General features: G+C 53.7%; 1 protein-coding gene across 1 annotated transcript in view; it reads left to right on the top strand.

The window, feature by feature from the left end:
* The window catches only part of ttn.2 (titin, tandem duplicate 2), a 163,089-nt gene that overhangs the window by 80,729 nt on the left and 61,117 nt on the right, over window positions 1-21,243 (top strand). Inside the window, exons 130-184 of the mRNA XM_061286865.1 lie at window positions 50-349; window positions 714-1,016; window positions 1,248-1,435; window positions 1,497-1,611; window positions 1,689-1,976; window positions 2,063-2,214; window positions 2,284-2,431; window positions 2,523-2,822; window positions 3,041-3,328; window positions 3,406-3,702; window positions 3,986-4,172; window positions 4,364-4,479; window positions 4,560-4,859; window positions 5,115-5,414; window positions 5,513-5,618; window positions 5,748-5,944; window positions 6,041-6,346; window positions 6,439-6,592; window positions 6,659-6,783; window positions 6,858-6,976; window positions 7,103-7,283; window positions 7,375-7,677; window positions 7,759-8,217; window positions 8,336-8,638; window positions 8,723-8,879; window positions 8,955-9,097; window positions 9,173-9,291; window positions 9,460-9,637; window positions 9,751-10,035; window positions 10,110-10,403; window positions 10,490-10,789; window positions 11,084-11,392; window positions 11,757-11,974; window positions 12,094-12,408; window positions 12,478-12,592; window positions 13,091-13,393; window positions 13,471-13,652; window positions 13,732-13,861; window positions 13,954-14,105; window positions 14,207-14,354; window positions 14,506-14,726; window positions 15,016-15,112; window positions 15,471-15,767; window positions 16,049-16,348; window positions 16,457-16,771; window positions 16,884-17,101; window positions 17,202-17,352; window positions 17,849-18,130; window positions 18,561-18,863; window positions 19,003-19,308; window positions 19,461-19,742; window positions 19,898-20,085; window positions 20,159-20,270; window positions 20,529-20,667; window positions 20,855-21,018. Coding sequence (XP_061142849.1) covers window positions 50-349; window positions 714-1,016; window positions 1,248-1,435; window positions 1,497-1,611; window positions 1,689-1,976; window positions 2,063-2,214; window positions 2,284-2,431; window positions 2,523-2,822; window positions 3,041-3,328; window positions 3,406-3,702; window positions 3,986-4,172; window positions 4,364-4,479; window positions 4,560-4,859; window positions 5,115-5,414; window positions 5,513-5,618; window positions 5,748-5,944; window positions 6,041-6,346; window positions 6,439-6,592; window positions 6,659-6,783; window positions 6,858-6,976; window positions 7,103-7,283; window positions 7,375-7,677; window positions 7,759-8,217; window positions 8,336-8,638; window positions 8,723-8,879; window positions 8,955-9,097; window positions 9,173-9,291; window positions 9,460-9,637; window positions 9,751-10,035; window positions 10,110-10,403; window positions 10,490-10,789; window positions 11,084-11,392; window positions 11,757-11,974; window positions 12,094-12,408; window positions 12,478-12,592; window positions 13,091-13,393; window positions 13,471-13,652; window positions 13,732-13,861; window positions 13,954-14,105; window positions 14,207-14,354; window positions 14,506-14,726; window positions 15,016-15,112; window positions 15,471-15,767; window positions 16,049-16,348; window positions 16,457-16,771; window positions 16,884-17,101; window positions 17,202-17,352; window positions 17,849-18,130; window positions 18,561-18,863; window positions 19,003-19,308; window positions 19,461-19,742; window positions 19,898-20,085; window positions 20,159-20,270; window positions 20,529-20,667; window positions 20,855-21,018 — 12,258 coding nt within the window. The remainder of the gene's footprint in view (window positions 1-49; window positions 350-713; window positions 1,017-1,247; window positions 1,436-1,496; window positions 1,612-1,688; window positions 1,977-2,062; window positions 2,215-2,283; window positions 2,432-2,522; window positions 2,823-3,040; window positions 3,329-3,405; window positions 3,703-3,985; window positions 4,173-4,363; window positions 4,480-4,559; window positions 4,860-5,114; window positions 5,415-5,512; window positions 5,619-5,747; window positions 5,945-6,040; window positions 6,347-6,438; window positions 6,593-6,658; window positions 6,784-6,857; window positions 6,977-7,102; window positions 7,284-7,374; window positions 7,678-7,758; window positions 8,218-8,335; window positions 8,639-8,722; window positions 8,880-8,954; window positions 9,098-9,172; window positions 9,292-9,459; window positions 9,638-9,750; window positions 10,036-10,109; window positions 10,404-10,489; window positions 10,790-11,083; window positions 11,393-11,756; window positions 11,975-12,093; window positions 12,409-12,477; window positions 12,593-13,090; window positions 13,394-13,470; window positions 13,653-13,731; window positions 13,862-13,953; window positions 14,106-14,206; window positions 14,355-14,505; window positions 14,727-15,015; window positions 15,113-15,470; window positions 15,768-16,048; window positions 16,349-16,456; window positions 16,772-16,883; window positions 17,102-17,201; window positions 17,353-17,848; window positions 18,131-18,560; window positions 18,864-19,002; window positions 19,309-19,460; window positions 19,743-19,897; window positions 20,086-20,158; window positions 20,271-20,528; window positions 20,668-20,854; window positions 21,019-21,243) is intronic.

Below are 21,243 nucleotides of genomic sequence, written 5' to 3'. Positions count from 1 at the left end.
GATCCGTCGATCACATCGCAACTGAAGTCTCTGTCTGTCCGTTACCCAGATGTCCCGGGGCCCGTGCGGAACCTGCAGGTTGTGGACACCGCTGACGGAGAAGTCAGTTTGGTGTGGGACGAACCGGAGAACGACGGCGGAAGCAAAGTCATCGAGTATGTGGTGGAGAGGCGAGACGTCAAACGCAAGACCTGGACGCTGGCTACGGAGCACGCCCAGAGTCCGGAGTACACCGTGACCGGACTCCAGAAGGACTCCATGTACCTCTTCAGGGTCTGTGCCCGAAACAGAGTTGGCAGTGGACCCCTTGTAGAGACGGACGAACCGGTCCAGGCCAAGAACAAGTTTGGTAAGGCAATCATTTGACATCTGCAGAACATTTTATTTTTCCTTCGTCCAATAATGGCAACGTTCCCCAAATTCCACTCATCACGATTTGATGCATAATATTGCAATTTCGTGGTTCACTTTCAGTCAGGACAATATGGGGCCTGTTATCTGTCCAAAGTTCTGAAATGGGGAAAGCTTGCACGTGAGCACTTCCATGCTGCCCATTTCTGGAGTGTTCCACCTTCCATTCCCACCGTCTACATCTCAATCATGCCTTTCAGTTGCTTTCGGGTGTCAGGGTCATTCCCGGGCAAAGTCGACACAAATTGCCTTCCCTCCTTCCTTGTCGAGTTTTTGAGTCTTGTTTCTCTTGCGACGATCAGACGTTCCCGATCCCCCTCGGAATGTGACGGTGGGGAATGTCTCCAAATTTGGTTGCACCTTGACCTGGGAACCGCCCCAGTATGACGGCGGTTCGCCCATCACCTGCTACATTGTGGAGCTTCGTGACAGGACGTCCGTCAAATGGTCGCCGGTCCAGGTGACCAAGGCCGATGAGCTGAGCGCCATCATCAATGATGTCATTGAGAACAAAGAGTACATCTTCAGAGTCAAGGCGGAGAACAAAGCCGGCGTCGGAAAGCCCAGTGCCGCCACCTATCCCGTCAAGATCATGGACGCTATCGGTGAGTCCGAGTACAGTCAACTTTCTTAGTAGTTCTACAGTTTTATTTGATTTTTTTTGCCTCACTTCCAGTTTGTACGTATCGAATTTCTTGCTTTTTTGCTAGCTTTATTTTTGAACACTTTTTTTGTTAACTGTAACACCCTCGGGTGAATCCAGTTGGCCGGAACTAATAGTTGTCAAGTGTGAATGCGGCATTACATTTACATTGGACCCGCCGTGCCACCAACAGAGCCTCCCAGTCCGCCTCAAAACCTGGTCTGGCAGAACCAGAACAAAAACTCGGTGCAGCTGAGCTGGGAGACACCGCTCAGTAACGGCGGGAGCATGATTACCGGATATATTCTGGAGCGCTGTGAGGACGGAACTGACAAGTGGCTCCGCTGCAACACCCGCCTCTGCCCCGACCTCTTCTACAAGGTGCCGTGTCAAAAATCTGTGATTCCTTTATTGTGATTTCATGTGCTATGTTTGATTGCAGGTGTCTGGACTCAAATATGGAACATTCTACAACTATCGAGCATTCGCTGAAAACGCCGCCGGCATCTCGGATCCATCCAACGTCATCGGACCTCTGCTGGCCGACGACCCGCACAGTGAGTGGGACGCGCTGCGGTTGTAGTTCTCGGAGTTGATCGCCACCTCGGCTGACATCACTCGGTTCCCTCTCCAGCCCCACCTACCATGGACCTGAGTGGCTTCAAAGACGGGCTAGAGGTGATCGTTCCAAATCCTCTCACTATCCGAGTCCCTATCACCGGATATCCCGTCCCCATCGCCAAGTGGACATTCGGGGAGAAGGAGCTGAGCGGTGCCGATGACCGCATCGCGGTGACCACCAGGCCCACGTTTGCGGAGCTCGTGGTGACTCCCAGCGTCCGTCCGGACAAAGGCACCTACACCCTGCAGCTAGAGAACGACGTTTCGTCTGTCTCCGGAGAAATCAAAGTCAATGTCATTGGTAGGGAACAGCAGAGGCTTTGTGTGTCACAGCCGGAAAAAATGTCTCTGTACTGAGGTCTTATTTTTTTCACTTGCGCATTGCAGCCGCGCCAAGTGCACCAAAGGACTTCAAGGTCCTGGAAGTGACCCGCCAGCACGTTCACCTGAGCTGGGATCCTCCAGAGCACGACGGAGGAAGTCCTCTGACGGGCTACCAGGTGGAGAAACGAGAGGTCTCCCGCAAGACCTGGGTCAAGGTACGACGCTTCGAATGATATCTTAGTCGACCGCACCGTACTGAGCCGCTCTCTCTCATCCTTTGTCAGGCGGCCTCAGGCATCCAGGATCTGGAGATGACAGTCACCGATGTGATTGAAGGCAAAGAGTACCTGTTCAAGGTCACGGCCTGCAACAAGTGTGGACCAGGAGAGCCGGCCTACATTGACGAGCCTGTCAATGTGTCCTCTCCTGCCAGTGAGCCGCAGAACAATTGATTTGTGAACTGAAGAAGCAAAAACTGAACCCAAACAATGTATAGCTAACCGCCAATCATTTTGTCTCCCAGCCGTCCCTGACCCACCAGAAAATCTACGGTGGAGAGACAAGTCGGCCAGTGGCATCTTCCTGACCTGGGAGCCTCCCAAGTATGACGGCGGCAGTAGCATCCGCGGCTACAACGTCGAACGCTGCCAGAGAGGAAGCGATCGGTGGGTGCCTTGCGGAGACCTGGTCCCCGAACTCAAGTGCCAAGTCACGTGTCTGACCGAGGGCGAGTGGTACTCGTACCGAGTCCGAGCGCTGAACCGACTCGGAGCCGGTCGGCCCTGCAAGGCCACGGATGAGATCCAGGCAGTAGACCCCAAAGGTAAAGACCAAAGAGGGGTTGATTTTAATCCCCAACATTTTCAGAAAACACTGATAAACATTCAAGGTTGCATTACTAGATACAAAATGATATCAAATAGGTAACCTTAAAGCATTGCTAAAATTGACTCGCGGTATCCCGCAGGTGTCTTGGATCAAGTGTTTTAACTGGTAACCATTGTCCTAACTAGTTGTCGTCCATAATGAAACCTTTTCCAGAGCCACCAGAGATCCAGCTGGATGCCAAGCTGCTTGCCGGTCTGACCGCCAAAGCCGGCAGCAAAATTGAACTCCCCGCCCTGGTGACGGGCAAACCCGAGCCCCGGGTCAAGTGGACCAAGGCCGACCTGGTCCTCAAAGCAGATGACAGAGTCCATATCGACACTAAACCGGGACACTCCACAGTCACCGTGTCCAAGACCAAGCGGGATGACAGCTCAACCTACATCATTGAGGCCACCAACAGCTGCGGAAGAGCCACCGCCACCGTCGACGTCAATATTCTCGGTAGCGTGGAAGTCCGGATGCAGCCGTAAGATGTGCTTTGGAACCAAATTCAGTCAGTCGTGTTTCTCCCACCTCAGACAAACCGGGGCCCCCTGCAGCCTTCGACATTTCGGAAATTACCAACGATTCCTGCTTCCTGGCCTGGAACCCACCGCGTGACGACGGCGGCTCCCGAGTCACCAACTACATCATTGAGCGCCGCGCCGCCGACAGCGAGATTTGGCACCGGCTCTCGTCCACCGTCAAACAAACCACCTACAGGGCGGTGGACCTGGTCAAGTTCAAAGAGTACATCTTCAGGGTTTTTGCCGAGAACCAGTTTGGTGTGGGCCCACCGGCTGAACACCCGTCCATTATCGCGAGATACCCCTTCGGTAGGTTCAATTTTGGGGATGAGTTTCAGCACTTCAGTTGCATTGTACTCTTAAAAAATGGATACATTTACGTACATTTGCGCATTTTTTGAAGCATTTATCTAGATAACGTCAAGTATTGTAAACCTTTGGGGGAAAACTGTTTTGAAACATTAATATTGGTGCATTTGTCTTTTTGTTTGACATTTGACTTGCATCATTTGTCTCTAGAAATGTTGATTGAGCCAAGGAGAGTGATCATGTGCAGAGCCCTTGTTGACCAAGCATTTTTTTTTCTCCACAGACACCCCGGGCCCCCCTTACAAGTTGGAGCCTTCGGACATCGCCAAGGACTCGCTGACTCTCAACTGGTATGAGCCCGACGAGGACGGAGGAAGCCCGATCACCGGCTACTGGGTGGAGCGATACGAGCCCGACCACGACAGGTGGATCCGATGCAACAAGCTGCCCATCAAGGACACAAACTACAGGTTGGTTTGGACTGGTGACCGCTCAGTGGGAGAGGGGCTTGACATCAGGTTCAAGCGTCTCTTTTTCCTTTTTCTTCTGCCTGCGAGACTCAATCTACTCCTGTTTAGGACTTGGAGAGCCTTTTCAGGTGTTACTTTGTGTAGAAGATTTAGGAAGTGCTGGTCTAAAGCATGAGCTTGGTTGTCTGCAGGGTCAAAGGTCTTCCCACAAGGAAGAAGTACAAGTTCAGAGTCCTGGCTGAAAACCTGGCCGGAACCGGAAAACCGAGCAAGGAAACCGAGCCAATCCTTGTGAAAGATCCGATTGGTACGACGCTTTGGATTCGTCGCTTTCTTGTTACTCGAAGGGATTTGTTCAAATACCTAAACTCCCGACGGCTTTTCCAGATCCTCCGTGGCCTCCTGGCAAACCGACGGTGAAGGACGTGGCCAAGACCTCCTGCTTCCTGATGTGGACCAAACCGGAGCACGATGGAGGAGCCAAGATTGACGGCTACGTCATCGAGATGCTCAAGAGCGGAACCACCGATTGGATCCGTGTGGCGGAGGACGTCGGCATGACCGAGTACTTCCTGAAGGGCCTGATGGAGAAGCAGGAGTACTCCTTCAGGGTGCGAGCCGTCAACGTGGCCGGGGAGAGCGAGCCCAGCGAGCCCAGCGACCCGGTCCTCTGCAAGGAGAGGCTCAGTAAGAGACACAAATTAGCCGGGTCACATGAAGTCCCACCGACTTTGTGCTCTCGAATGCAAGTCAAGTCTAAAAAGCATTTTTTGAAACAGAAATGAAGCTGCAAGCTTTTTTTTTTAACGTCATTCATTTGTCTGACAGTTGAAGTCAGATGTCGTAGGTAGTTGTCTGATCAAAATGACTGACTTCAGTCTGATGACCTGACTTGAGTGGCTCACGTCACGCGACGTCCTCACAATGTCACTCTCTCCACAGACCCCCCTTCGGCTCCTCGCTGGCTGGAGGTCACCGGCATTAGCAGGAAGAGCGCTGAGTTGAAGTGGACCGTTCCAGAGCGCGATGGAGGCTCCCCCATCACCAACTATGTGGTGGAGAAACGGGATGTCCGACGTAAAGGCTGGCAGGCCGTGGACACCACCGTCAAGGAGCTCAAGTACACGGTGGCGCCGCTCAACGAAGGCTCGCTCTACGTGTTCCGCGTGGCGGCTGAGAACGCAGTTGGCGTCGGGCCCTTCTGCGAGATGGAGGACTCGGTGCTGGCCAAGGATACTTTCAGTAAGTTGGCAGCCAAATGTTTTGCTGTCAGACAGTCGAATCCTCTCTGGCCTTGTTGGCCGTGGAGGAAACTTTGCAAAACCTTTTCCCTTGTCCAGCCACTCCCGGGCCACCGTACGCCCTCGCAGTGGACGCCGTGACCAAAAGATATGTCGACCTGCAGTGGGAGGCGCCCAAGAATGATGGTGGCAGACCTATCCTCAGGTAGGACACGCGACGCGACGCACAACCTCCTTCATGTTTGAAATCATTCCAATCTTACTGTCAGTGTACTTACTGTCAGTTGCAGTGCCTTTCCACTGAGGCCTTACTGTTATGCCACGAACCTTGCAGGTATTCTATTGAAAAGAAGGAGAAGCTCGGAACTCGCTGGGTCAAGTGCGGAAAGACTTCCGGGCCGGACTGCAAATATAGAGTGACAGACGTGATCGAAGGAACAGAAGTTCAGTTCCAAGTCCGCGCCGAGAACGAGGCGGGAGTCGGACATCCGAGCGAACCTACCGAGATCCTGACCATCGAAGACCCGACAGGCAAGTTGACGGAAGTCAAACCGCCAACCGAGAACCCGAGCGAGAGGTGTCGGCTTCCTGTAGATGTGAATTAAAAAAACGGCTTGTCTTTTGCAGGCGTCCCGTCACCTCCCGTCGAGCTCCACGTGACGGCCGCAGGGCGGGACTTCCTGTCCATCGGCTGGAAGCCTCCGCAGAGAGACGGCGGCTCCCCCGTCACCGGCTACCACATCGAGATGTGCGAAGCCGGGACGGAGAAATGGATGAGGGCCAACTCTCGTCCCGTCAAGGAACTCAAGTTCACCGTGGCGGAAGGTGTTGTCCCTGAGAAGGAGTACGTCTTGAGAGTGAGAGCTATCAACTCTGTCGGAGTCAGCGAGCCCTCTGATATCTCTGAGAACGTCGTTGCCAAAGATTCCGACTGTAAGAATGATAGCCGGGGTGCTTGGCTCCGAAAGACTGCTGTCGCTTTGTTGTCTTTCGTTTTTCATGCTTGCGCTTGTCTGCGTTTACAGGCAACCCCACGCTGGAATTCCAGACGCTGGATTTGATTGTGGTAGAGACAGAGAAGCTGCACATCCCGGTTCCCTTCAGGGCAGTTCCCTCGCCCAAGGTCACCTGGCACAAAGACGGCAAGGAGCTGAAGGCCAGCGACCGGCTGGGCTTCAGGTGGGTGCTCCTTTCTGTCGCGTTGGGAGTGGCTAGGGGCTGACGAGAAGGCTTTGTTCACACCAGGAAAGAGTATACTTGCTGTCACCTGGAGGTGGACAGTAGTCTTCACTCTGATGCAGGCCAGTACAAAGTGACTCTGGAGAATAAACTCGGAGCCGCCAGTGCTGCCATCAACGTCAAAGTCATCGGTAACTAAGCGGCCCACCGGCAGCACGAGCTGTTAGTCACCGGTGTCTTACCAGACTTCAAATTGCACCTCTAGGTCTTCCAGGCACGTGCAAGGAAATTGTGGCCTCTGAGATCACCAAGAGCTCCTGCAAGGTCTCCTGGGATCCTCCCGACTATGATGGAGGCACCCCGATTATTCATTACGTTCTGCAGGTCAGTAAGCCAGCGCCTGGTGCAGCCCTTTTGGTTTTCATCTTTTGGGCTGCCTGAGCGTCACACGTGGATTTCTAGCTCCAAAAGCTTCCAGAAAGGGTCTAACGGTGTTTGATTCTGCTGCAGCGGCGTGAGGCCGGCAGGAGGACGTATGTCAATATAATGTCTGGAGAGAACAAATTGAGCTGGAACGCCAAAGACCTCATTCCCAACGGCGAGTACTACTTTAGAGTCCAGGCAGTGAACAAGATTGGAGGAGGGGAGTTCGTGGAGCTTCGCAACCCTGTCATTGCTCAGGACCAGAAACGTAAGAAACAACTGTTTGGCCCAATCATGACCTGCTGCTGCTGCTGCTGCTGTGTCTCGTTGGAACCAACCTGCGTCTCACCTTGCATCAGATCCTCCTGACCCACCGGTGGATGTGGAGACCCACAATCCCACTTCGGGCACCATCACACTGACCTGGAAGCCTCCCATGTATGACGGAGGTGCCAAGATCATGGGTTACATCCTGGAGCGGCAGCTGAAGGGTGAGGACAAGTGGGAGAGGTGCAACGATTTCCTGGTTCCGGTGCTGTCCTACACCGTCAGAGGGCTAAAGGAGGCCAAGAGCTACGCCTTCAGAGTGCGAGCAGAAAATTCCGCTGGTGTCAGCGATCCGTCCCGCAGCACCCTGTTTGTCAAGGCCTTGGATGCAGTCGGTGAGAAAAAAATCTATGCTTCGGACTCGGACGGTCTCGTGGCCTTATAGCTCTGACTTGCCTGTCTGCGTTTGCCACTAGATGCTCCGAAGGTTTTCCTTAGTGGCAGCCTTCAATCTGGCCTAAACGTGAAACGAGGCAGTGAGATCCGCCTGGAGGCCAACATCTCCGGCTCACCGTACCCTGAGATTACCTGGTACTGGAACAACCAGGTGATCCGGCCCGAGGCGCCCCGCAGGAGGCCGGAGAGACCGCTGAAGAAAAAGGTGGAGAAGAAGGAGGAGCAGGAAGGAGAAAAGAAAGAGCAGGAAGTGGGAGAAGTCAAGGATGCAGAGGAGAAGAAGGAGGAGGTGGCTGAGCAGGAGGCAGAGGAGACAGACTACCCGACTATTGGCGAGCGGCTGAGCATCAACAACAGCAGGAGGGGCGAGTCCACGGCAGTTATCAAGGACTCACTGCGTGTCGACCACGGCGTCTACATGGTGAAGGTGGAGAACGACCACGGCGTCGCGTCAGCCACCTGCGATGTCAACGTCCTTGGTGAGAGCTCGGGTTCTTCTCTTGTTGTCTGTCTCCAGCCCCAATAGTTCTTGCTCCTCTGATGGTTTACTGGAGGACGGTAGAGCTTCAGTGTGTAAAGTTTTGTCACGGTTTGCAGACACTCCTGGACCTCCAATCAACTTCTGCTTTGAGGAGGTGAGGAAGAACTCTGTGATCTGCAAGTGGGATCCCCCTAAAGATGACGGAGGCAGCGAGATCCTCAACTACACGCTGGAGAAGAAGGATAACTCCAAGATAGAGCTCGGATACAGCTGTGTCACCTCCACACTTAGAGGGTGTCGTTATCTGGTGCCCAAACTCATTGAAAAGAAGGAGTACATCTTCAGAGTTGTCGCTGAGAACAAGTATGGTGCTGGTCCCCCCTGCATCTCCAAACCTCTCGTTGCCAAGAACCCCTTCGGTGTGTAGAAGCTTTGTCAAGACTTGCTCCAGTTTGCGTGAGTAACTTGATGAATCGTGTCATCTGGTCGCCCTTCATTCCCAGAACCTCCTGAGGCCCCCGAGAAGCCGGAGATCGATGACGTCACAGCCCACAGCATGCTGGTCACCTGGAAGGAGCCAAACGACAACGGCAGCCCTATCCTGGGGTACTGGGTGGAGCGTCGTGAGATCAACAGTTCCCACTGGGCTCGGGTCAACAGGTGGAGGCTATTCAAAAAGAACCATGCTCGCCTTACTTTCCTGTTCTGACTTCATTTCATTCGTGCGTTCTCCAGAAACATGGTCCCTTCTACCGAGCTGAATGTGGAGGGACTCGTCGAGGGCTTAACGTACATCTTCAGAGTGGCGGCCGAAAATCAGGCGGGCCCCGGAAAGTTCAGCGTTCCTTCAGATCCTAAAACGGCACAAGCCCCAATATGTACGTGCATTTTCCAGATGGTAAAATGCGTTCCATTCGGAGTACCGGTCTCCATTTTGAATCTTTGTTTTACAGTACCTCCCGGACCACCTATCCCCCGAGTGGTGGCAACCACCGACCACTCCATTGACGTTGAGTGGGACCCACCTGCCGACAATGGAGGAGGCGAGATCCTGGGATACCACGTGGACAAGGTGCTTAATTGGCGCCCCCCAATCATCGATTCTGGCCACGCAAAGCCCTTTGAGATGTTTTTATTGTGTTTTGTGATTACGGCCTATATAAATAAATACATTTGACGTGACTTCATTTAACGTTGCGTGAACATAAATCCCTCCCTATTTTTCTGTGGTGTTCCCTAGACTATGGCCGGGACCAAAGACTGGTCCAGGTCTACAGAACGTCCATGGAAGACTCGGGCATTTACGGTATATGGAGTCCGTGAGGGAGCCAAGTACCTGGTCAGAGTCATTGCCTGCAATGCTGCGGGAGAGGGAACCCCGGGTTTCACCGAGTCAGTGTTTGTCAGGAATCCTGCAGGTCAGCGGCCGGAAGGCGATGACGTGAAAATGTCCAAACGATCAATGTCAAGTGCAGCAGTGCGATCCAGCAGCAGCTCATTTTTACTCTTGGCGGCTGTCTCCCTTTTGCAGAAATGCCTGCGGTGGAGCTGGACATTTTAGTCAAGAACGGCGTGGTCATCCGAGCTGGCGAGACACTTCGTGTTCCGGCGCTTGTCACCGGTAAACCCTACCCAACCATCACCTGGACCGTGGACGATAAGAAACCCGACAAAGACCACGTAGAAATCCTCACCGAGGGCAACAACAGCGTTGTGCTCATTAAAAGCGTGCAGAGGAAGGACTGCGGCAAATACTTGATCTCTGCATGTAACCCCAGTGGCACCAGGTCAGCCTTCACCCGGGTGGAGGTCATGGGTAGGTGGATGGACGCATGGAAAGCTATGATGGTTCCAAAACGTGGACCGACGCCAATCCCCTTTTCTTTGCAGATGTTCCCGGACCAGTCACTGACCTGAAGCCAGTCGTTGTGACTAGAACGATGATCTTCCTGAACTGGGATGACCCGGTGGACGACGGCGGCAGTGACCTGACCGGCTTCCTGGTGGAGCGCAGAGATGCCAAAATGCACACGTGGAGGCAGCCCGTTGAAACTGTCTCTTCAAAATGCGAGTGCGTGGGCATCATGGAGCGACAAGAGTACTTTTTCCGTGTCTTTGCCAAGAACAAGTACGGCATGGGCCCGCCCGTCGAGATCGGACCCATCAAAGCTGTGGACCCACAAGGCAAGTCCCGAGAGTCCTCCGTACCGACAGTGTGCCATGCCGACAATTCCGATGTGAAACGCTTTCTCTTGTCACGGGTTCCGCAGGACCGCCGTCGCCCCCCGAGAAGTTCCACTACACGGAGCGCACCAAGAACTCCATCACGCTAGCATGGAAGCCGCCTCGCAATGACGGCGGCAGCCCTGTCATCGGCTACTTGTTGGAGAAGAAGCGTCACGACAAGCAGGCCTTTGAGCCTTGCAATACAGAGCTCTGCCCTGACTTGACCATGACGGTGGATGGCCTGGACGAGGCCTGGATGTACGAGTTCAGGATCAAGTGCGCAAATCTGATTGGGCAAAGCGACCCGTCTCTTGCGCTGACCGTGGTCATCCAAGACGATGAAGGTACGCCAATTCTGTGGAACGCGAAGCTGCAGGCCAGGGCTGGGCAACCTTTTTGAAGATGTCCAAGTGTTGAAACATTAATCAAGGCCAGCGAACCTAAAGGGTTTTCTATCCGTTTTTGTTTTAAAAGAAAATCAATAAAAATACCTCGATAAGGCATGACCATGAAGAAAAGTCAAGAATCAGATGATAATGCACAAGCGAATCTGTTTCCTGTACTAATTTGGGCCTTAACGTCCATCAAGCAAAGCCTTACCCTTTCAAACCGGACCCATGTTGTCTCATCTCCACCAGTGGCCCCAGAGATCCACATGCTGAAGATATTCAAGGCTGACAGCATCACGGTGAAAAAGGGCGAGCCCGTGGAGATCCCTGCCGACATCCTGGGCCTCCCCATCCCCAAAGTGGAGTGGTCCAAAGATGACGTGGTGCTGAAGAAGCCAACGGAAAGTCTGCTGATTGAGACGACGGTGATGGGCAGGATGAACTGCAAGTCCACTCTGTCCATCCCCGCGGCCGACCGGAAGGATCGTGGCAGCTACACCATATTGGCCTCCAACAACATGGGCTCAGCCAAGCACACCACTTGTGTCATGGTTCTAGGTGAGCTACCCTCAAGACACAACGTCCCCTCGTGTCAGAAAATATCTCAGTCGAGTGAGGAAAAGCCACGTCGACTGCTCTTGGGGGCGAGATCATTGAATCTGACGTAATGGAGACATTTTTAAGCCTGGGAAAATTGATCTGTCAAAGACGAGCCCAAATGGACACATTGTCATATGGGGAATAATCGGACTGCAGTCGAAGCACCCTAGAGAGCAGACTCGACCGTAGACATATGCTAATGTTCTAATTGGTTTGAGATGGTGATTTTTTTCCAGATATACGCTCCACATAAAGATCGAACGAGAAAAAAAATAAAAATACCAACAAACAACAACTAAACCAACCTCCTCTCTTTGCCCAGACCGCCCGCTTCCTCCCAGAAACGTGGCAGTGTCCAATATCAAGGCAGAATCCTGCCAGCTGCAGTGGGACGCGCCTCTGGATGATGGTGGCAGTGAGCTGACCAACTACATTGTTGAGAAGAAAGAAGTGATCACAGACGAAGGGGAGGAAGAGGGACAGGAAGCGGAACCTCAATGGGTGGAGCTCACCAACAGCATCGTTGACAAGAAGTTTCGGGTAGGTCCCGTTGGCTCTCAGCTTACTCCTGGCTCCTGGTCTGTAGTCACATGCTGGGACACATGCCTGTACTCTGGTCACGGTCATGAGGAAGTGGTCTTCTCCTCCCTCTACTGCAGGTGTGGAACTTGGGTACCAACAAATCCTACCTGTTCCGCGTCAGAGCCGAGAACCGTTACGGCAAGTCTGACCCTTGCGCAACAGAGGAAGTTCAAATCACAGACCCCTTCGGGCTCCCCGGCCCCCCGGAGAAACCGGCCATCACCGAGTATACCAAGAACTCCATGACCCTGACCTGGGAGCCACCGAGGGACAACGGCGGCTCTATGATCATTGGCTACTGGCTGGAGAAGAGAGAAAGAGGCTCCGCCTATTGGGCCAGAGTCAACAAGATGCCGGTCACCAAGAGGGGCATGAAAGGCTGGGAGTACCAGGTGGGGCTTTGGATTTTGCCGAATACATCTGGACTGGAAGAGTGTCCGATAACTTTCTGTGTCTGCCAGGTGACTCGCTTGTTTGAAGGAAGCGAGTACGAATTCCGAGTCGCCGCCTTCAATTCGGCCGGAACGGGACCTTTCAGCGCACCATCCGACCCGGCCTTTGCTGTCGACCCTCTGAGTGAGTCAGCTGAACAATATAGCACATTGCGTAAATTCGTACTCATCCTGTCCCTCAGTTGAATGGACTCTGCTTTGTTGCTGGAGAAGTTTCGGTTTTGGACTCCAAGTTCTTACTGCAACCGAACAGCATGACAAAGCCTTCTTAGTTGTTGAAAGGTGTTTGACCTTGACTTCAAAAGTCAGTTGGCAATTTTTGGTGGGGAGTTCCCTTTTTTTGGTCTGGTCTCACCGTGGCGGTGAAAATACGTTGCATGCTTGTGATGGTGTCAAACCTCCTCCTCTGTTGCGACAAATTTCGCACAGATTGCCGTTCGAACCGGGTGTCTGTCCTGACCAGAATTTTCCCTCAAAGGGATGTGACTTTTGTATCGAAGGTCTTCATGAGCAAAGTCTAGTTGCGTTTCAGCGGAACACTCACCATTTCCGTCTTGCATATCTGTACTGTTTGCTTCGTGATTCATTTTGAGGCCAATGGATCCGTTCCGCCCTCCCTCAGCTCCTCCCAGCATGCCCAATGCTCCCGTGGTGGCCGACAAGACCAAGCACAATGTCACTCTGACCTGGAAGCCGCCGGAGAAGGATGGCGGAAGCCCCATCAAGGGCTACATCGTCCAGATCCAGGACGAGGGCAAATCGGATTGGGTGAGGGTGAACGAAGAGCCGCACCCCACCACCGAGTTCACCGTTCCCAACCTGCGTGAGCTCAAGCGCTACCGCTTCAGAATCATCGCAGTCAATGACATCGGTGAATCGGACCCTAGCCCCCGCACGGGCGAGGTCTTGATTGAAGACGTTCAGCGTAAGTGTTGGCACCTGGCAAAAGCACGTGGAAATGAGGTGCTGGTCACTGATGTTCCTCATCCGCCGCTATTTCAGTCATGCCCTCCATCACCATTGACATCTTGGTGGATGATCTGCTCTACATCCGTGCCGGAGATCCTATCAAGATCCCAGCCACCATCAAAGGTCGTCCTGTGCCCAAGGTAACGTGGGACTTTGACGGCAAAGCCAAGTCTCACAAGAAGAACAAGTTGCACACTCTTCCCGTGGACTCGGAGGTGACTTCATTTGGCCATTCCAAGCAGACGTGAGAAAATGCTCCACTCCTGAGCTCAACGCGCTCTTGCGTCTCCTCAGGTCGAGTCCACAGACACCACGTCCGTCGTGAGCATCCCCGTTAGTTTGAGGACCCACTCTGGACGCTACACCATCACGGCCAAGAACAAGTCTGGACAGAAACACGTCAACGTCAGAGTCAACGTCCTCGGTGCGTTGTGAACTCGACTGGATGCGAGGCGCTTGCTTTGTTTTTAGTTGTGCATGTGTTTGTATGTCTAACGATTTCCTTCATTGTTTCAGATGTTCCGGGACCTCCGAAAGATCTGAAGGTGACCGACATCACCCGTTCAACCATGAGGCTGATCTGGAAGCTGCCTGACAATGACGGTGGAGAGAGAATCAAAAGCTACTACATTGAGAAGAAATGCGTCACTGACAAGGCCTGGACGAAGGTAGAGCCAGTGAAGGACGGACGGACAAACGGACGGACAGAGAGACAGACAAAGTTTGCCAAGATGAGGAACTGACGACGGTGAATGTGATTGTTGCTCAGGTGAACGCGGCCTGCGCCAGTCAAGCCTTTGTGGTCCCGGGCCTCTTGGAAGGACAGGACTACCTGTTCAGAGTGCGAGCCGAGAACCGGCTGGGCTTTGGTCCGTTCACCGTCACCACTGATCCTGCCCGAGCCAGCGACCCCATCTGTGAGCGCACACTGACTTTTTTCCATGCAAATGTTACCCCGAGGGTTTACACGTACCGTCAGAATCCTCCATATTAGCAGAGTGTTTTTTAACATACACTCGGGTGCCTCTGAAATGGGCCTTGAAGCTGGCTGTGTGTCCACACCCGCAGACCCGCCAGACCCACCTACCAAGCTGAAAGTCAACTTGGTGACCAAGAACACGGTGACCCTGAGCTGGGAGCCTCCCAAGAACGACGGAGGCTCTCCTGTCAAACATTACGTGGTGGAGCGCTTGAGCTGGGACACCAGCGGCAAGGAGAAGGAAACCTGGAAGCAGTGCAACAAGCGAGACGTGGAGGAGCTCAGCTTTGTGGTGGAGGACCTGAACGAGGTTAGTCCCCGAAGCTCCTTCCTTCCTTCCTTCCTTCCTTCCTTCCTTCCTTCCTTCCTTCCTTCCTTCCTTCCTTCCTTCCTTCCTTCCTTCCTTCCTTCCTTCCTTCCTTCCTTCCTTCCTTCCTTCCTTCCTTCCTTCCTTCCTTCCTTCCTTCCTTCCTTCCTTCCTTCCTTCCTTCCTTCCTTCCTTCCTTCCTTCCTTCCTCCCTCCCTCCCTCCCTCCCTCCCTCCCTCCCTCCCTCCCTAACAGCAATAGGTCCGCTGATCGAGTTATTTTTTTTCTTCAGGGCGGAGAGTACGAGTTCCGAGTGAAAGCCGTGAACGCGGCCGGACCCAGTCGACCCTCAGCCACCGCTGGACCGCTCTCCATCAAGGATCAGACCTGTGAGTTGGACAAGCCTCAACTTAATGTTTGGAGACAAACCAACAGCAACGTCATCCCGCTGTTGGCTGGCCAGTCCGAGAAGGAACTGTCAGCATTCGCACTATTGCGTGAGCGCTGACTGTTGTCAAACGTTGCGCTCTGAGTACCAACCGATGGCCAACATTAAAATACAGTCGCGCAGTAGGCCCACGTGTTCATCCCGAATGAACGTTTTTTACACCTAGAGCACAGCACCATGAGGTAACGGCTGTGGTGGTTACATGCAGGAGCAATGGCGGCATGCATCTCAGACTCTGCCCGCTATGCTCCCTGAGCTGGTCGTGACGTATTTGACGCGCGTGTTTGACCCCGTTTCAGGCCCGCCCGCCATCGAGCTGCGGGAGGTGCTGGAGGGTGAGGAGGGCTGCGACATCAGCCTGCCGGCCAAGGTCAGCGGCTGTCCTTTCCCCAGCCTCTCGTGGCAAAAGGCCAGCCTGGCGGCGCCCGAGCAGAAGGCTGCCGTGCGCTACGACCAGCGCGTGGCCAAGCTGGTGACGCACGACAAGTGTACGCTGCTGCTGCAGAGGGCCACCCGCGACGACAGCGCCCTCTACAGCCTGACTGCCAGCAACGCCCTGGGCACTGTCACCAAGGACGTCAAACTCTTGGTCTATGGTGAGTGTGAATTTACCTACATTTGGCTTCCTGGTAGTAAGGCTCAAAATTCAGTGTAGTGCAAAGCAACACTTTTGGGCTTTACCATTGAGTAAAGTGGGGGGGAAAAAAGTCAACTTATTCCAATTTGAAAATATTGACCACTCTAGTCTTGACATCACTTTCACAATAGGCTGCTCCAAATACGATGTCACCAACAAAGCCCACAAGGTTCACTAATAACATTTAGCAGCACTATCAAATCCCAGCTCTCTCAACAAGACTTGGCGTGACCTCCACAGGACCTCCCGGCCCACCCGTTGGACCTGTGAAGTTCACCGAGGTGTTTGCGGAGAGGATCGGCCTGGCCTGGAAGCCGCCCCTGGACGACGGCGGCTCCAAAATCACCAACTACGTGGTGGAGAAGCGCGAGGACAACCGCAAGTCTTGGGTGCACGTGTCCAACGACCCCAAGGACTGTGCCTACCTGGTGACCCGGCTCACGGAGAACCACGAGTACGAGTTCAGAATCATGGCGCAGAACAAGTTTGGAGTCGGGCCTCCGCTACTCAGCGAGCCTGAAAAAGCCAGGAACCTCTTCAGTGAGTGCCACACGCAAAGCACTCTCCCTGGGTTCCAAAGCCCAGGCTTCAAATGTTTCATGGAAAGCCCAGTATGCTCACGCCCGCCGCAAATCTGTTCCGGCATAGCTGTTCCCGGCCAATGTGAGAAGCCCACCGTGACCAACGTGTGTCTGGAGTCCATGACGGTGAACTGGGAGGAGCCCAAATACGACGGTGGCTCGCCGGTCACCGGCTACTTCATCGAGAAAAAGGAGACCACCAGCAAGCGCTGGGCTCGCGTCAACCGGCAGCCCATCCGGGCGCTGCCCCTTGGAAACAACTGGGACGTCACCGGCCTGCTGGATGGTGCCATGTACCAGTTCCGAGTCAGCGCCGCCAACGCTGCCGGTTGTGGACTACCCAGCCTACCCTCAGACCCCGTTCTCTGTAGGGACCCCATCAGTGAGTCATCTGGGACAGCCATAAGTCTGTGACTAGTTTTCATGAGTTCCCGAATGCCGGCAACTCGTTTTCATTCAAAATGACTTAAGCCAACTGTTTGTGCAATGAGCAGAGCCCCCTGGCCCGCCCACTCCGAAGGTGATGGACTGGACCAGGTCAACGGTGGAGCTGGAATGGCTTCCCCCCCTGGTGGACGGAGGCTCCAAGGTTACCGGGTACATTGTGGAATTCAAGGAGGTGAGCAAGGAAGAGGAGGAGAAGAAGGCTCAGAGGAAGCTGCTTCAACTGAGCAGCGCCGACGATGACAAGGAACCGGAGAGCTGGGAGAAGGTAAACCGTGTCACTCACACCACACGCTTGTAGTCCCAGGAAAATTGACTTTCCCCAACTGGTTAACGTGTCCTTCATTCCCACGTTGCCCTCTCTTCAGGCCAAGGACTCAGAGATCAGAGGAACCAAGTTTGTGGTGGCCGGTCTCAAGGAAGGTGGTTTGTACCGCTTCAGAGTCCGAGCCGTCAACGCCGCCGGGGTCGGTGAACCGGGAAACGTTTCGGAGCTGATCGAAGCCAGAGACAGGACAAGTAGGAACAGCGCTACTTTGACTAACATGAGCTTCGGTTCAAATTTTGGACAAATTACCAGCCATTGCTATTATTTTAAATCAGGCGTCACCACTAGAACTGGAGTAATTGAACTTTCTGACACTCATTGAACGCAGCTGCCAGTCATAGCCAAAACCCTCGCAGCGAGCTGCTGTAGGCCGCAACTCACGCCCAGGCCCTCACACGAGGACAAATCCTGAGGCCGCTCACTAGGCCACGCCCATTAAAGGCACGCATTCAACACTAATTACACAAATGCGCATGTTAGTGGTGTGGCGTGTACTAGCACGTTTTTGTTTTTGATCACCCGTCAATTCAGGGAAACGCACAAAAGTAAGTTAAGTTATGACCAAATGAAACACTTAAGTCAAGCTACCAGCATCAGTCTATTTGCTGTGATTCCATGAGAGCTGCTAGCTTGCTAGCTGGAAACCTCAGTGTGGTGTTTCTCACCAAGCGTCCGCTCTCCCTTCAGTTGCGCCCGAGATGGACCTGGACGCCTCCGTCAAGGAGAGGATCGTGGTCCACGCCGGCGGGACCATCCGCATCATCGCCTACGTGTCCGGCAAACCGGCGCCGCACATCAGCTGGTGCCGAGATGACGGCGAGGTGCCCAAGGAGGCCTCGGTGGAGACCACGGGCATCTCCAATTCGCTGGTCATCAAGAACTGCAAACGCCAGCACCAGGGGATCTACACGCTCTGCGCAAAGAACGAAGGTGGCGAGAGGAAGAAGGCAGTCATCGTGGAGGTCCTGGGTGAGTTCAAAGTCTACTGCCGTGACCTGGTCTCCTGAGAGTCCTTATCAAGATTTGGTCCTGGGTGAGTTCAAAGTCTACTGCCGTGACCTGGTCTCCTGAGAGTCCTTATCAAGATTTTCTCCACAACTGTCCACAACTCATTTTTAGGAGTCACTGATATTCCTTACTTATATTCCTATCGCTACTCGTTGGAACTCCCAACTTCTTCTCGTGAGTTTCAGAGCATCCGCAACTCGTGTTCATGACTCGCCGACTGTTTTGATTTCTTACGTGTGACATTTTTAACGATCGTCCGCAGCACGTGACCACGGGTTGCCGACCATCTGCAGCCCCAGTATTCATGGCTTGCCAACCATCCGTGTCTTTTATCCGTGAGTTTTGGAGTGTCCACACCTAGTTTTCATGAGTTTGCATCTCTGGCCTCCAGATGTTCCCGGACCAGTCGGCCTCCCCTTCGCCGGTGAGAACCTGACCAACGACTCGTGCAAACTGAGCTGGTATACCCCTGAAGACGACGGCGGCTCGGCCATCACCAACTACATTATCGAGAAGCGGGAGTCGGACCGCATGGGCTGGACTTCGGTCACTTACACGGTGACCAGGAACAACGCCGTGGTGCAGGGACTCCTGAACGGGAAAGGCTATTTCTTCAGGATCGCCGCCGAGAACATCATCGGCATGGGCCCCTTTGTGGAGACGGACAAAGTCGTGCTCATCAAAGACCCCATCTGTAAGATTTGTTTGTTTGCGTGGATGAAAACACCATCTTGTGCCATCCAGAAGTGGGCGTGACATCATGGTCAATGATGCTGTGGCTGTCGTGAGGTTTTGGCAAACTGCAAAGGACAACTCTTGTGTCCTTCCCATAGCCGTACCCGAGCGTCCGGAGGACCTGATCGTCACGGCCGTCACCAAGGACTCCATCTCGGTAGCCTGGAAGCCGCCCAAGTACGACGGGGGCGCCCAAGTGACCAGCTATGTCCTTGAGTGTCGCATGATCGGCCGAGACAACTTTGTCCGCGTGGGAGGTGACGAGAAGCTGATGGACAGAAAGTTCACCTTGAGCGGACTCAAGGAGGGGTCCAGCCACGAATTCAGAGTGGCTGCCGTCAACGTAGTGGGACAAGGCAAATTTTCCTTTGCCACCAAACCCGTTCAGTGCAAGGATGAGCTGGGTGAGTACTACGGCCCCGACGTCCACCTGACTGGGTTCGCTGCCATGCAATGCGCAAGGCTGCTTTTTTCAAGGAGAACATTTCAGGGAAGCGCGGGGCACACAAATGGACAGCGGACTCGAGTCGACTTTTTCTGCTGTTCCGTCCGCCAGAACCTCCCAGTCTGGACCTGGACTTCCGAGACAAGATGACGGTGAAGGCGGGAGACAGCTGCATGCTGTCGGGACGCTACGGCGGCAAGCCGAGGCCCAGCGTCACCTGGACCAAGAACGAGGAGGAGCTGAAACCTGATGCGGACCTAGCCGTCCGCTGCGGCGACACGCAACTCAGTCTGGACATTGGGAAGGCCAGGAGAGACCACAGCGGATGCTACTGCGTTAACGTGGACAACGCGGCCGGCAGGCGCAGCGGAATCTGCGCCGTCACCGTCGTCGGTGAGTGGCACACCGGGCAAGCGCTGAAAGAGTCCTGCTCACACTGCGCTACGCTCATCCTCCATCTCCTATGTTGCCAGCCCAATGATTTGGGAATTCTTTCCGAAAATAATACAATTTTAACCTCTGAACGCTTGCTTGCTCCCTCCCGCCAGACCGACCTCAGCCTCCCGAGGGCCCAGTGATCTTTGAGGAGGTCTACAGAGACCACATGCTAATTTCCTGGAAACCTCCCCTGGACGACGGTGGCTGCGCCATCTCCAACTACGTCATCGAGAAGCGAGACACCAACCGAGACTTGTGGATGCCCGTCAGCGCGTCCTGCACGAGGACCACCTGCAGGGTCAGCACCTGGACCTAACATGGCCGAGCTTGCGCTCAGCGCCTCGTATAATTGTACCCTTTTGCCGATTCAGGTGCCAAAACTGATTGAGGGTCGCGAGTACATCATCCGAATCATGGCCCAGAACATCTATGGCATCAGCGACCCACTGCTGTCCACCGAGGTCAAGGCCAGAGATGTGTTCCGTAAGTGATGTCCGCCTTTGGGCCGGGGAAAGTCATGCCCTAAGTGAGGTGACAGGAGATGATGGAAATAGACAAAGTCACGCCCATTAAAATGCTACAACATCCAATAAATGGGTGGTGTTCCAATACGAGAAACACTCGACGATGAAACCAAGTAAAAAAAAAAAGTCACATTCGAGCAAAATGGTGCTTTTGTGTCTACTACCAAATCGTCAAATCGAATCATTGATGCAAGTGCGTTGTGTGTTTGCGCCGCAGGGGTGCCCGACGCGCCCAAGCAGCCCACCGTCAAGGCAGTGTACCAGGACCGCGCCCTGGTTCACTGGGAGCCTCCGGCAGATGGAGGCAAGCCAATCACCGGATACATTGTGGAGAGGAAGGAGACCATGGCCAACAGGTACCAAGCCACTCCATGGCCACTCAAGTTGAATGAAGGCGACTTTTAGGCTGCTCTTACTTATCGTCCAAAATACTGCTTTGATTTTCCGGCGCTCTTATTTGCTGCTCTCCAGAGTACCTTGTTTCACCAAAAGCTTTCAATGTTCATGTTTCCACTCACCAGCTGGATTGTTTTTGTTCGGCAGATGGGTCCGCTGCAACACAGAAAAGATCCATCCCATGGTGGAGTACATGGTCCTGGACCTGCTCAAGGGTTGCGAGTACGAATTCCGAGTCCGCGCGGAGAACGTGGTGGGCGTGGGTGACCCCAGTCCGCCGTCCAAGCCCGTCTTCGCCAAAGATCCCATCGGTGAGACACGGAAAAGGCTTAGGCTTTTGGGCAACAACAACAACAACAAAATACGTTTGGTTGTGTCACGAGAGCGCCAGACTCTTCACATTTCAAGGGGCCTCATAAAAAAAATGACCAAAGTAATGCAATTAAATTCCCATTTTCTAAAAGTGACACAACACCTTAAGAGCCACGCAGGTTGCGGAGCCCTCGCTGAATTTGAGCTCGGTGCCGTCTGCTCCT

This window comes from Syngnathus typhle, linkage group LG9, assembly GCF_033458585.1.
Source record: "Syngnathus typhle isolate RoL2023-S1 ecotype Sweden linkage group LG9, RoL_Styp_1.0, whole genome shotgun sequence".
Lineage (NCBI taxonomy): Eukaryota > Metazoa > Chordata > Actinopteri > Syngnathiformes > Syngnathidae > Syngnathus > Syngnathus typhle.
Note: the sequence above shows the minus strand (reverse complement) of the source record. Positions and strands in the feature narration are given on the sequence as shown.